General features: G+C 39.2%; 1 protein-coding gene across 5 annotated transcripts in view; it reads right to left on the bottom strand.

The window, feature by feature from the left end:
- The window catches only part of LOC139967417 (uncharacterized), a 31,408-nt gene extending 24,175 nt beyond the window's left edge, over window positions 1–7,233 (bottom strand). For 4 of the 5 annotated variants that reach the window (XM_071971174.1, XM_071971192.1, XM_071971202.1 and 1 more), the window contains exons 1-9: window positions 6,771–7,232; window positions 6,248–6,509; window positions 5,277–5,387; window positions 4,571–4,672; window positions 2,696–3,469; window positions 2,039–2,272; window positions 1,754–1,924; window positions 1,291–1,382; window positions 496–668 (exon numbers count right to left, since the gene is read on the bottom strand). In XM_071971174.1, coding sequence (XP_071827275.1) covers window positions 496–668; window positions 1,291–1,382; window positions 1,754–1,924; window positions 2,039–2,272; window positions 2,696–3,469; window positions 4,571–4,672; window positions 5,277–5,387; window positions 6,248–6,463 — 1,873 coding nt within the window. In that variant the 5' untranslated portion in view covers window positions 6,464–6,509; window positions 6,771–7,232. Of the gene's footprint in view, window positions 1–495; window positions 669–1,290; window positions 1,383–1,753; window positions 1,925–2,038; window positions 2,273–2,695; window positions 3,470–4,570; window positions 4,673–5,276; window positions 5,388–6,247; window positions 6,510–6,770 lie in introns of all 5 variants that reach the window. The other variant, XM_071971212.1, reaches the window with a different exon arrangement.
- Between the last annotated feature and the right edge of the window lie 8,341 nt (window positions 7,234–15,574).

Here is a 15,574-nt window from a genome sequence, read left to right as displayed (position 1 = left end):
TAACACACCCCTGTGCTAAATGAGGATGTTATTCAGATAGTTTTGGGGAAGTATGACGGTAACCATATGTTCTGTCTTAAAACCACATATCCCAGCACTCTGGAAAAGTCAGCTGTGGTAAAATAAAAATTTTTGCACTTTTTTTTTCTTTGGGACTCAACCATTAAATGTGGCCTCAGTCGATGCCAAGAATTTTTTCCCCTCATTTAACATGGTTGTTAGCACTTCAATTTTAGTGAACTACTGAGGGCAAGACAAATGAGCTCAATGAAATATATCCATGGCATGGTAGATTCATTGTACTGTAAACACCAATAATGTTCCAGCAAATAAGAACGAGAATTAAGAAAGAGGGCACACAAATACACAAAGTTATATACATTGCTTAGTTAACTTAAAATGTTTGCCATCAATGTAAATGTGACCATCTTCAGAATGTTATTTTTCCCAGGTATCATATAATAAATATCTTCTTTCATCTGATTAATTAATTACCTGGCACATCTTGCAAGCATGCGACATGTCGCTTTTGCTCTGCCCAGATATTCTTCATTTCCTCTTTAAATAGAGGGACGCCCAAAGTATCAGTGCTGCCACTAAGAGACAGAATTAGAGACTCGATACCATCGGTAGTTTTCTGTGTTCCCCTTGTTTGCCTCTTGCAGTACCTGCAAAGTAGAATATTTTGTTTATTTATTTGTTTATCACAACATATATACATCATTCAAATCGAATACAGAAAGTAATGGAATGTGAAAGGAAGTGTATCAAAAACCCCTTTTGGACTTATAGAGTGATACACTCCCTGTACATGGAGTACGCATATAACTTACAACAACAAAAATAAGAAAAGAACTAAGAAAAACAAGAAAAAGAAAAGAAAGAAAGAGAATCATCAATCTCTTTAATTTGCTTTTCAACGAATTTAGGGAAGGTTGAGACCTAAGCAAAGAGTTCCATGAGATGCTTGTACAATGGCGAAGGCTATATTTTCCTACATTGGTGTGAATACGATTAGGGCGTAAAATTCATATGTGCCGTGTGTTATAATTGTGAATGCCATGAAAGCATGTGGGACCTGTCCATGAATAGCTGTACATGAAAATGTGGCTACATATACATGTATTAAATCAGGAAGCTTGAGTATGTTAAGATTTTTGAAAAGTTTATTTGTATGTTCATTGTAATTCCCAAATTATTGTAATCAACGTAATGGACAGAAAGCAAACGTCATTTGCAATTCATTAGTTGTTCTTATGTTTGGGTTAACTGGTATGAAGGGTACATTACCTCTCTAACTCTTCTTTGGTAATAGCCTTCTGAACTGCAGATAGACTAGGATTAGGGATGCCATCCATCTCCAGCTCTTTCTTTTTAGCATCCTGGAAGTAAATAAACATTTAGAATATGTAGATAGCCAAACCTTAAAAATCAAGAATTATGGGATGAATGCGTAAAGGTAATCTGTAAAGGGCCCAAATTATAGCACGCTGTAATTGATAGAAGTTTTCGAAAAGTACTTTCCTGGAGGTCTTTACTCTCCAACTTGTTCTCAGACATTTTAAATGAACACACCAGATAACTGAATGTCCCAGTGCGGTAAGTTTGCTCCAAGGTGGTGAGAAAAACAGTTGAAGAATTTTGATCAAAGGTGTCAAATTTGAATATCTGGCATATTTGGGGCCAATACAGCATAGTACCTCTAAAGCATAATTGTGCCCAAACCAACTGTTGTGTGTTGATCTATGCTCACCTGAAGCTTCTTTAGGTCATCGTTGTCCCACTCAAAGATGACACTGGATAGCCGTGACATGAAAACCCCATACAATGGGTGGGACTTGGTAGTACATCCGAGAGCCAGCCTCCGCATAAAGTGAAAAATATCCAGCCTCACCTCTAAGTCTTCCCATTTAGAGAAAAGAATCTGTAAAAGAAAACAGATAATTAGCATGCAAGAATATTAGGAGGGGTGTTGCAGCAAAGCATGCATGAGACACTGTGCATGTTTTCCTCTGTTATACTTAAATTTCTATCTCACCTTAAACTTTGAATCACCACCAATTTTGCAGCAGTCTCGGTCAGTATACAGTACTATAGGAGGAGCCTGCTGTGCAGTCTCAAACCTCTTCATTAGACCATTGGCAAGATCTTGGCAAGAAGAAATAGACTCAGACGTAGTTAGTACAGACTGCAGAATCTCACCCCTTTCATTCCCAACGTTAGTACACCACTGGGCACTACCAGCAGCCAATCCTTGAAGTTTTTTGCAAACCTGCAACAGAAACATTACAGTACATTCATTAAAACATGAAAACTCTGAAGGTACTGAGGGGTAGCCTAGTAAAGTGGGGGAGGGGGTAGGTGAGGAGAGCAGGGGGTCTTAGGGGGTTTGGCAGTACATTTTTTTTATCTTCTTGATCGGTTTCCTTGACTGTTTGACCCCATCCAAGTTCATACGTAACTGTTGAGATTTGGGGGGGGGGGGGGTGGGGTGGAGGGATTGCAAGAAGAATGCCTTCCCTTTTCAATAACCAGCCCCCCCCCCCCCACCTCCTTCAACTCCAATCTAATAAGGGAACCATGCAAGTATAGAAATGAAAGAAAATTAACTATTGAATAAAGCAGTATTAAGAAGAAAAAGACAAAACAAAATAAAACTATTAAAAAACATATTAAAAAACAAAGTAATAATTACCTTTTTGGTGGAGTCAATCTTCAGTATTGTGCCATAGACAGATGTCAATGCTGCCTTTAACATGTCTATTCTCCCCCAAACGTCACGCACATAGCAGGCAAGAAACCATCTTGCTGTAGGGAAGGCCTTGAATGTTACGGTTTCTTCATACTCTTGATTTGGCATGTTCAAAGCCCTCATGGCATTCTGGTGTTGTTTGCTGGCAGAAAGATACTGCAGTTGCTTCCCAAGCCATTGTTCACTATGACGCTCCAAGATGTTATGTTGCATAGCAGTTGAGCTGTTCCCCAAAGTGCGTGCTCTTAGCAGGCTCAGAACAGATCGGTCACACGCATACTTCCTGGTCAACAGTGCTGGAAAAGATACCCGCATGGCGTCCGTCAGTTGGTTCATCATCCTATTGTCGTACGAGATGAATGTACCACGGCACTGTTTACAATCCATGTACTCTGCTGCCAGGTAGTAGAAATCGCTGACATCTAGGACTAGTCGCACTCGATTGTATATGCCCTTCGACCTCAAGGAGATGTTGCACGTGGGACAGAGGAAGTCAACCTGGTACATTCGTCTTGGCATCCATAGGAACAGCCTTTTGGAGAAGTACTGAGCGACAACTGGTTTTCCAGTAGTGGAAGGCTGGGGAGGGTGCCACCAAAGCTGCAGGCCATCCTTCAGTCTTCCCTTTGATATAAAAAGGGTTCTTCCATAAAAGAGCCTGTCTCCCTCACTCATGTTGGCTGCCCAGCCAACCGGGACACGGTGGAGAAAATCACCCTAAAGACAAAAATGAAAAGAAGGGATACATATTGCATTAATTGGTGAATGTGATCGATGCCGTGGGAAATGCCCATGCATAGCATGTATAAGCCCTAGCTAGTTGTAATACAATAACAGCTAAATACTAGATCCCTGTAAAAATTATTTTACTAGTAAGCAACATTAGTTTAATCACCTATATCAAACGATACTACTTCTGCATGTAATGAAAAGCATGGCTCCAAAAAAATCTAACAGAAAAGCATGTGGTAAAGATGCTTATGTAAACCAATATTCCAATAAAAAATAAAATGGATTCAGACTACATCTCACCTGAAAAACATAGCACGTTAGGGGCTTGCTATTTACTGCCCCCTTCACTTCCCCTCCCCCTAGCCAGACTGTGCTTTACAAGCCATTAGTTAACATTGACAACCAGAAAATCTAAGCCATTGCCTGGCTGACCATATGTAAGTTTGCTTCAGCTATGGTTATTATCCTAGTTGTAATGTTATGTAGCTTCTACACTGCTTTAAGTTAACTATGTTCCTCTGAAGTACAAATGTTATCCATCTGTTGAGGCTCACAGTCGAAGTAATCCCCTGATATTAAGTCCATCTAAAGGCCAGCCCAGAGGTTATTAATTTAGGACCTTATAACCCCTCTAGTGCTGACTGTCTTATCTTATCTCATCTCATCTATATCTTATCTCATATATCATATTGTCTTGTTGTACCTACAGCCTATATGTACTATGAATAGAGTAGTTAGTTTGGTATACTAATTAGCTGCATTCCTCAATAAACAGATTTGTTTCCAGCACTACTTTAAGTACAAATTCTCCTGTCATTATTTGGACATTATTCAAATATATAGAAAGATAACTTGAGACTATCAACAACAACTGCCATCGACATTAAGAATATATGGGAAAACCTTTGCAGTGGCTAACATTCAATTTGATAGAATTTTTGTCTTTATTTATGACGTACGTTTTCTTGCATTATGCGGTCTCAAACTTGCATTTTAAAGTATATGGCGGTGGCTTAAAGAATGTTCCTTAAAAATCTATCTCTTAATTTTGGTTTTGTTACTCTTCAATCCTCTTTGAGTACTAACCTTGGATTGATCCTCTCTCGCAGTGCTGGTTGTAGTTGTTGGGGTGGTTTCAACAGTGGATGCGGAAGCTATTGTGGCTTTTGTTGGTGGATGACAGGCTGGCTAAATAAAGCAGACCATACAAATAATAGAATTAGAATACATAAGTATATGTCACAATGCAGCTGCCTAAATAAGAAAATAGGAAGTACCAAGATAGTATACTGATAGCTGCAGCAGATAAATAATTAGTTTGAGATCTTTGTCATGTTAAATTTACCAGTAGCATATTGTACACCAAATAAAATACATTTCTTTTTCTGACATTTGCTTGGCCAGTACTTTTATCACTCATCAAATTAGTTTGTACAAGCAGTGCTTTTGAGATTATGTCCATCATTAACCAAACTTCAAGGCACAAATTGACAACAAATTTCATCAGGAAAATTGCTAACTTGTTGTTTATATAGTTTTGTGTGACCTGGAGAGGGAGCTAGAGGGTGGAGGAGGATTGCTAGGGGATATGGCTCAAGTTGCTCCCCTCACCCCCCCCCCCAAACATGCAGTTGGATATATATTGCTGATAATGCAGTACATTAAGTTTAATTGTAGAACCACTTATAGCCACTTTAATTGACCACATAGCTAGGCTCAATGTATGATTACTGAAACTCTACTTATGACATATATCTACAGATCATTCCAACTAAAAACCCAATAGAGTTACCTCATTCTCAGAAGCAGTAGAACTTCTTTTCTTGAACTGGCCTTCACTGGGCACCAATCTGTAGGTCGTGGATGTCGATGGGGCATCTTGTCCTTTTTTGGAACTTCTTGCCTATAACAGATGCAAAACAGAAAGAAATATTTAGATTAATTAGTAAAAATTTCAACAGTATATTTTAGAACTCAACTGAAGTGCATATATGCAATGTAGCCTACTCAAGACACTTTAAAGGTATGCACGTATTGGCCTCAAATATGAGCTATTGATATTCAAATATGGTCACCTTTGGTCAAGATTTTCCTTAATACTCTGGAGGAAATTTTCCTCACTGAAACATCCAGCCATGATTGATGTGTAATTCATTTAGAATGTCTGAGAACAATTTGGAAAGTAATTAAGACCTCCAGGAAAGTACTTTTAGAAAACATATTGTAACAATTATAGCATGCATATAATTTGAGCCCAATTAATACCGACAACCTTAAGGTTTTGATATAAATTTATAATGGATGAAGGTCTTGCATTTAACCAGCAACTAATTCAGCCTTTTACATATATGCTCTATGACATTGGTAATTGTAGACAACATTTAATTCAACTTAAGACTAAGGCAAGCTATGGAGTGCACCAGATTAAGTTCTTCAAGACCACTATGTAATAACTATAGATAAAGGATATATAGTAATAACTGTGAAGCGTGATATATACTTAGGTTGAGTTTTGCAAAACTGGTAGGCCTATATAGTGACAGCAATAAACACATGTTGCCCATGCGGGTGTACATGCATGTGGCTCATGCATGGGCATTACGTGCAACAAATTGGTTGGTAATTGATATAGCTGTGCTTCTTTTACAGCTTGAGCCTTAACAGCAGATTATATACCCCAGCCTGAAATCAAATTTGTTGAATTGAGAAGGATACTTAATTTCATTTCCACTGTTGTTGATAAAATAATTGAATAAATCTTACCGTATGATAGCTGCAAATGCATTCAAGTACTCTCCCAAACAGGTCTTTGCTAGCTGTTGCTCCAGGCTTTACAGGGCAAGAATCTATCTTAGACAGTCTCTTCTCCCAAGGAGAACCCTTCCCTGGTCGCTGTCCTCTGCCAAACTTAAACGTTCCTGCTGCATACTGCTTCAGCCTATCATGCCATTGGGATGCTGTGAGGCCTTCTTTCGGCATTTTTCTTTTCGATTAAGAGATGACTTGATCCGGAGCAATGTTCAACCTGCAAGCACCAAAACAGCAGTGACTAGAAATTATACGATACGATACGATACACCTCGTGTTCTGCTTCCACCCGAAGGTGCTTCAGCAAACTAAGGAAATCCTTAGTCGGTAATTATTGAGGCTCCATGTTTTTTTTTTTTTTTTTTTTTTTTTTGACTAGAAATTATTAAAAGTTATCCTATTTACATGCTGGAGCTGCATCCTTCAAAGAATCTTCAATTGTTTACTTTTGACTTCCTGCGTTGGTCAGCGTACTCACCTTTATATTCACAACAACATCAACTATCATTTAGACTTCAGCAGTGATTAGAAATTACCAAATTTTCACAAGTCAAGAATCTTCAATTGTATACTTTTGACTTCCTGTGTTGGTCAGCTTACTGACCTATTCACAACACAATAAAGTATTATTTAGACTCCCTTCAGCCTACAGGGAGTTTATTTTCTTCTCTGCATTGTTTATTTCCGAGAATGAGCAGATAAACTCTCTGAGAATAGGTGCCACGTGTCACATATTGTCAGAGCCGTATATAGAGAGAGTTTGGCCAACTGGCGATTTGTGACGTCACACGCAAACCATGGGCATCAAAATAGGTCCAGTTGTCGTTACCAGTTGCGCGAAACACGAAAAACACCGCACACAATATATAGCAGCTTTGCACACTGTGCTCGTTGCGAACAAACGAAGCGACTCAGAATGTCACATTTTGACAGGCATACGAGGAACAAAATGGATATCAGGTAATGAATTAGAGTATGCGTTATTTAATGACATTTACGTTTATCTTCACACCTGAAATGCATAGAAAACTAGCTGAAAACCTGTCATTTACACTTGTTTTATTTTACGTCTCATACTACTAGTATAGTCAGTATTGCGAAGTTCGCCATACTGCGAAAATCGGCCACCCTTAAGAAACACACGATTTCACCATGACAACCTATAGCAACAGCCAATTTCACGAAAAATTACGAAGCTACAGTTATTTTCTCTCCAAAATGACCCGTGTGCAAGAAATTACTTACATATTTGTCAATAAAATGACGAAAGATCTATGAAGTCTGTTATAATTACTGAAAAAGCAACAGCGCCACCAATTTTTACCAGCGCCACACTGTAGGTTGCGTGGCCGAAATTCGCAATACTCTAGCAAGAAATACCAGTTCCACAATCACGAAGAATTTTCTTGGAAAACAACGTGAAAACAGTTTGCAGGAAAGAAAGTTTGGCCGTGTATCGTACTAAAACACAATTCTCCCACCATATGAAGTATATTTTCTGGTGATTTATACCAGAAGATTTAGTTTTGGGGTGTTTTAAGTCTTAAGTGGGCGAACTTCGAAGTCACCATCCTACTTCTTTAGTCATACAAACGAAAAGCACACATCACAGTCCTGGCTAGGCTAGATTACAGACGCACAACTATAGCATCAGGCCTACATTAATACATCCTTCAATTAAATAAAGTAGGCCTACACATAAAACGTCAATTTATGCTTCACTGAACTTTTCAGGTTTGCCAAAAGTAGTTGTACCAGAGGTCATTGTCTTAAACTCCAGAAGTTACAAAGTAGGATTAATATTCGGCATAACTTTTTCTCTAAAGTCTAATACAAGGGTTGTGAATGGATGGAATGGTTTGCCTGAGAAGGATGAATTGCAAGTAGTGTGAATGGGTTTAAGAATGCTTTGGATGAGTACATTAAGCATTGTAATTGGGTATGACATTTGATGTCCTCGGTTGTATTCCTCTCCTATAGCCTTAGGGTCCTTAATGGGGACTTGAATGTCTCTCCTGGTCTTTTTTTCTACTAAACTTAACTATATACTTGAGTGTAGGAGTTAGCAATAGTTGGGAGTCTGTGGGCAAGCCTAAGACTGATATTGTGGTGTTGATTTCTCAGGAATGTACTTACTAGGCTATAGTAGGTGCAACAGATTGAATGGGTCTGTCGAGAAAAAAAAACCTGCAACAACTGAATACTGGTGTATGTTGTAGCTTATGTATTTTCCATTAACATATATACTATACGGTCATGTCCTTAATAAGGTTTCATGGATCACACTGACATAGTGTGCCTACTTGTCAGTGTTGTCAACTGAGCACAGGGCTGATGACATCATTCAGTTTGTTATTATGCAGACAGCAAATGGCCATAATGATAATTATTGTTACTTATTCTTCATACTGCCCTTACTGGCCTTACTTGAACAGTGATGTATAAAAATGCAAGAAGTCGTTAAGCTTTTCATTTAAGAATCGTTTCAGCCTGTCCTATTTCAAACATATGATTGGCAGGTTTCCACGTTACATAGCTTATCAAAATGGAGCTGTTCTGTAAAGCAAGAAAATCACACATATGCATGCATACAAACACACTCATATAACAATTTCTGAATATCTTTTCAGCTGCCCAAAGGTACTGGAATGCAAGCTCTGTTGGGCGAATTATAAAACCCTCATTGTACTCTTTTATTATGGTCGGCGTAGCTGGAACCAGCAATGATGGTGATGTGGATTTGACAGTACCTAGACAAGAATTCAATAGCTGCTTTGTGTTGAAGTGGGTTCAACTTGCTCAATTCCATGACAGGATGACGACTAGACATCAGGATGAATTATCTGTTGCAGAGCTCTATAAACCAGGCAGTTGTTAAAACATCCATTGGGTGACCCTCACAGTCTACCAGGCACTGCATCGCAGAAGCAAAATGAAGTGTGTGTGATGCCTTCATCTTATGAGAGTGGAATGGTATCAGTGTGGCCTCTGTCAATTTGGCTTCAAGTCTTTGTTTTCTTGAAAGCTGAGAAGATCTTTCAGTGGTTTCACACTGACCTCTGTACTTGACAATTCATGTGTATTTGCCAGCTCAGGAGGAAGCCAGATTTGAATTACATTAACCAATGCTGACTTTTTTTTGGACATGTGGTACATCTGCAAGGAGGTGAAGGAAGCAGTTGGAGTTGCATGGATGTGGAATCTTGTCGATAGTCTGGCAGTCTTATCCACAGATTATCCCAAAGCTTCTCCACATTGCCACATTCAGAACTTATTACATTGATAAACTTGAAAATTGCAGGAATCTAACGAAGCACCCATCAAGGGAATTTGTTTGTATAATTATTGAAAGCTGTTACCTTCTGATGTGACAGACTAAAGTGAAATAAAGGGCAGTAGATTACCTTGTAAATGAACCTTGTTATTGTTTGATTGTATCTAATGTTTGCAAAATTTTAAGTTGCATGCTACCAATTGAAACATAATTCTTTCTCTATTAATGGGATATAAATACAGGTACTTCTCCTTAAAGGGTGTGAAGACTCCCGCACAAAGAAACGTCTCATGCCGGTTATCTGACCTAGTCTCGAATGCGGTGTAACGGAAGTGTTAGACACCACTGTTGATCCCAGAAAATACACACACAGCTTGCTACCATCTGTAAATAGACTTTAGTGTACAGTCAATACAAACATCACGGTCAATACCCACAACACAGTGCACATAGCAGTGTGGACATCTCAGGTCTAGATAAAAGATAACAAGGTAACAGGTTTCATTACTGTCTGCATTTTGTAGCGACACAAAAAAAACTTCACTTGCAAGCAACTGAAAGTGAACTTTTTCAGAGCGCGGCATGCGGTTTAGGGCGAGACTTCAATACCTTTAAATATACTGCATCGGTTGTTGTCACTTGATCATTTGCTTGTGTGTGAGCTAAAAAGCTTAAATAATATGTAAAAAAATAATACAAACTTTCAAATTGCCAGATATTTACTTGCTCAAAATCATCATCCAATCATGATTTGTTGCTATCCTTGAGTCCATTATTCAGATGATGAGGCAGATTCCCTTCAACTCTCCATGATGAAGGTAAAACCTTATATCTTAACCAACTGCCATTGAGTGTCCATTTAAAAGTTTCAAACACACAAGTGCATTGATTAAAACAAAGACTTTATTGCTGTGGTTGCAGGAACTGGATTTCAGTCTAGTAGTCACTCACCAGGTTCGTCTTTATCACAGTCTGCTAACTGTGGCTTTTTATGTTAGGAGTTTTTCTTCAGAGCACATGTCACCTTTGATTTGTAAAAAAAGTCCTGAAATTCAGGGAGTTAAAATTTACTGTCTAAAGATAATTTAAAAAGATTTTTTTTAACTTCAATCGTCAATGTGGGTGTCAATTAAGGGAATAAGGAGTTACTTTAAAACAGTCAAACGAAACCGTGCATTGTCTAAGCTAGGCCTACGCAATAGTTTGAACATTTCTTTATCAACATGTGGTGACAGGGCTCTTAAGATAATTCAGTGACCAAGACAAGAGTGTAGGGTAGTCTTTGCAATAAGCATGACTAAGGCTAGGCTACCAGTACCATAATTAGCCTTGGCCTAGTGGTCTTTGAAATGTAGCCTAGGCCCCTGCTACTTTGATAAATGATAGTTGACTGCATCCAAATTAAACCAAGGCCTAGGCTATACTTTTGAAGAAGAAAAAATTAGGCTGAATTCATGTTAGCCTAAAAAGGCTAGGCCAATGCTGACAATTAACACAAACCAAGATCATTTAACCATTTGGGCACTTGTTTATGGCATACTAAAAGGGTCTATATAATTAGGCCTGTATGTGTACACAACCCACAAGTTGCCAATGAGTATAGACCTAGCCTAACTAGTTTAGGCCTAGGCTACTTTGTTTTCCTTAGGCCTAGTTTAATTGGGCCTTATACTGTGCCATATTATGTAATGTGCTATAACAGTTGTAGTAATAGCAAGAATGGTCCAGGTCTAACTAAGCCCAGGCTTAACTTATGCTTCAGGCTTAACTAAGGATTAGGGCTTTACGTGATGCCTAGAGGCTAGCCCACCCTTTTACATTAAACTAAAAGTGATACTTTTTTAGGCTAGGCATAGCCTAGGCATACAATAACTAGGAATTAGGATAACTATATGTGCGACTGAAACTGCCATGCCTATGATTAGGAGAGCTGGCATAATATGAAATCGAATTCGTGGATCGTAAAACGAGAGAGAATAGCCATGAATGTAATTACAGAAACCAGTCTGAACGTAAAATTCTCGCATTGCTTGTACTGTACATTACTCGTATTACACTAGGGCCTATGGCTAGTATGGGCCTAGGCTACACAGACTTTTTTTCATTAGATCTCCATCTTGTTCTTTCTACTTCCAAAAAATTCCTCTTCTTTTACGGTCAGTCGGAAAATCAAACAACAATATCCATGTTCTGACCGATTGCAGCATCCCCAGCACCATTTCTTTCATAATTTCGTACTTTTTCGTGTACACAAACGATAGTCTATACACTGTGAGTATGCGTGTCGCCTGCTATAAAGTTTTCAAGTGGACCTATTTTACCACCCTGTGTGGGCGTTTTCCCTCTCGACCAATCCAAATCGGTTACATGGTTGGCCAAACTCTCTCTATATACGGCTCTGCATATTGTACTAGCATAGCGCCATCCTTATGTTAATCTGTTAATATGTTATCACCGAGACCCAGAGGCAATACACGTGCAGTTATCTTAAGAACGTCTTCGTGTCTTGATTACATACTCGATATGGTGTCAGAAATTGAACCAAATACGCCAAAATGGAACAGTTAAAGCCGCCAGATGGTTTAAGTTTTGAAGGAAACGTTTCCGTGAATTGGAAAAAATGGATTCAGAGATTTGAGCTGTATTTGTTAGCTACAGGGAGTGATAAAAAGGACTCTAAGCTCCAAGCCTCGTTGTTCCTACATGTGTTAGGAGAAAGTGCACTCGAGGTGTATAACTCCTTCAAGTTCGAAAAGGAATCGGATAAATTCGACCTGGAAGTGTTGAAACAAAAGTTTCAGGACTATTGTAGCCCGAGAAAAAATATTACGTATGAACGGCACCAATTCTTCTCGCGACAACAACAGGAAAATGAAAGTATTGACCAGTATGTCACGGACCTTCGTAACAAAAGCGCAACTTGCGAGTTCGGAGGTTTGAACGATAGCCTGATTCGCGATAGAATTGTGTGTGGTATTCGAAGTGACAGTTTGCGTGAACGAATGTTACGGGAACCAGACATAAAACTTGACACTGCGATAAACATGTGTAGAGCGGCGGAAGTGTCTAAAACACAGGTGAAAAATCTTGGAATCACCGAAAAGGAAAAAATGTGTTATGCAGCTGCCTTGAACTATCAGAATAAAGGTAACAAGAACCATGCTAACTCTACTGTTACTTATACTAGACCTACTCGTGACAGTGATAAACCAAAACAATTCAAATGTAAAAGGTGTGCTACCACACATGGCCCACGGGAATGTCCGGCATATGGGAAAAACTGTAGTAATTGCAACAAGTTTGGACATTTCGCAAAGTGCTGTCGTTTTGAAAGAAGGGTTAATGTCATTGAGGACAGCTGTACCAGTGAAAGTGAAACGGAACTGTTTTTAGACACAGTGTATACAATTAATGACATTACAACAGGCAATGAATGGCTGGTCGATATGGCAGTAGGAAAACGAAAAGTTCAGTTCAAAATGGACACGGGAGCACAGGCGAACATTCTGCCTTTCTCCTTCTACAAGAAAGCAGCAAATGGAAAAGCATTGCCCAAAACCAGAGTGAAACTCTCAACATATTCAGGTGAAACACTTCCTGTTTTAGGGAAATGCATGTTGATGTGCAAACATAATGGACAGAACGTCAACACAGAATTCCTGGTGGTAAATATGAAATCACAACCCATACTGGGATTACAAAGCTGTGAGAAATTTGGATTAATTCAAAGGGTCATGGACATAAGCGACAAAACACCCGAGGATGAAACCAACAGTCTTTGTTTGGAGGACTATGCAGATGTGTTCTCTGGGATAGGATGTTTACAGGAAGAGCATCACATTGAAGTGGATCCAGAAGCCAGGCCAATTGTCCATCCACCAAGAAAAGTGCCAGTTGCCTTACGGAAACAGCTGCGCAAAGAGCTAGATGTAATGGAAAAGGACAATATCATTGAAAAGGTGGAAAGTCCCACTGACTGGGTCAATTCCCTAGTCATTGTTGAAAAATCAAATGGTAGGTTAAGAATCTGTCTAGATCCTCGGGACCTTAATAAAGCCATAAAAAGGGAACATTTTCAGTTACCAACAGTGGATGAAATTACCAGTAACCTGACTGGGGCCCAGTTTTTCTCAGTGCTTGATGCCAACCAGGGCTTTTGGCAAATTCCCCTTGATCAGGAAAGTGCCAAATTATGCACTTTTAACACACCCTTTGGAAGGTACAAATTTTTAAGGCTGCCATTTGGCATCCATAGTGCACCAGAGGTATTCCACAAAACGGTTGCCCAACTATTTGAAGGCATAGAAGGTGTACACACGTACATTGATGATATCTTGGTGTGGGGCAAAACACGCACCGAACATGACAATAGATTGCGTCAAGTTCTTGAAAAAGCTAAGGATCACAACCTTAAATTGAACAAAGACAAATGCAAGATAGGTCTAACTGAAATCAAATACATAGGCCACATTCTAACCAAAGATGGCATGAAGCCAGACCCCGACAAAATTAAGGCTGTCACTCAACTCCCAAAACCAAAATCTAGGAAGGATCTAGAGAGGTTCTTAGGTATGATACAGTACCTGGGAAAATTTTTACCAGACCTGTCACAAGAATCAGCACCTCTAAGAGTGCTGCTCAGAAAGGAAATTGAATGGCATTGGGACACTGAACAAGAACAATGTTTTCAAAGACTGAAAGAACTCGCCACAAAGGCACCAGTACTTCGATATTTTGATATTGATAAACCTGTGAAAATTTCAGTAGATGCTTCTCAGAAGGGACTGGGAGCAGTGTTGTTACAAGAGGAACATCCAGTGGCTTATGCGTCAAGGTCATTGACCCCGACTCAACAGGGGTATGCACAAATTGAAAAAGAAATGCTTGCCATCGTGTACGGGTGTGAAAAATTCCACCAATATATCTATGGCAAAGAGGTTCTGGTTGAATCTGACCATAAGCCCCTTGAGGCTATAGTGAGAAAACCTCTTGTGTCAGCACCTCCCAGAATTCAAAGATTGTTGATGCGGGTTCAACGTTATAATCTCAAGGTTGAATACAAACCAGGTAAAGAGATGTACATTGCTGATACTCTCTCCAGGGCCTATTTAGAGGTAGATCAGACACATGATGAATTTGACAAAGAAATTGAACTTGTAGTCCACACATTGGTGACCAACTTGCCAATGACAGTTCAAAAGAAAAGTCAGTTTATTGATGAAACTAGAAAAGATCTGACCCTGCAAAAACTCAAAGAGGTCACTGAAGTAGGGTGGCCAGCAAGTAAATCAGCTGTGCCTGATGAGATAAAAGAGTATTGGGATTACAAAGAAGAAATACATATTGCTGAAGATATGCTATTTAAGGGTGAAAAACTCATTGTTCCCACCTCCCTCAGAAACGAAACATTGGTCAAAATTCATGAAGGTCACCAGGGGATAGAAAGGTGCAAAAGAAGGGGAAGGGAAGTAGTATTTTGGCCCAGAATGATGAGTCAAATTGTTGACATGGTTTCAAAATGTTCTACATGTTTGATGTACCAAAACGCAAATGCCAAAGAACCCCTTCAGCCTCACCCAATACCAAATAGGCCATGGGAGACGGTGGGAACTGATTTGTTTTACCTGGAAAACAAAACATTCTTGTTAGTAGTAGACTATTATTCAAAGTTTGTAGAAGTCTCTGAGTTAAGACAGACAACTAGTGAAGGTGTAGTCAATAGCCTAAAGGCTATATTTGCCAGACATGGAATACCGGACAAAGTGGTGTCGGACAATGGGCCACAATTTTCAAGTCAGGTGTTTAAGCATTTTGCACAAGTCTGGCAGTTCAATCATGCAACCTCTAGTCCTACTTATCCACAATCAAATGGGATGGCAGAAAGAGCCATACAGACAATCAAGAAATTGCTCAAAAAAGCAAAAACTGACCAAAAGGATCCACATTTAAGTCTTTTGGAGTACAGAAACACTCCCATAGACAATAATCTTGGATCTCCTGCACAGTTG

The sequence above is a fragment of the Apostichopus japonicus genome, chromosome 1 (genome assembly GCF_037975245.1).
Source record: "Apostichopus japonicus isolate 1M-3 chromosome 1, ASM3797524v1, whole genome shotgun sequence".
Classification (NCBI taxonomy): Eukaryota; Metazoa; Echinodermata; class Holothuroidea; order Aspidochirotida; family Stichopodidae; genus Apostichopus; species Apostichopus japonicus.
The sequence above is the reverse complement of the archived record's forward strand: the minus strand, read 5'-3'. Positions and strand labels throughout refer to the sequence as shown.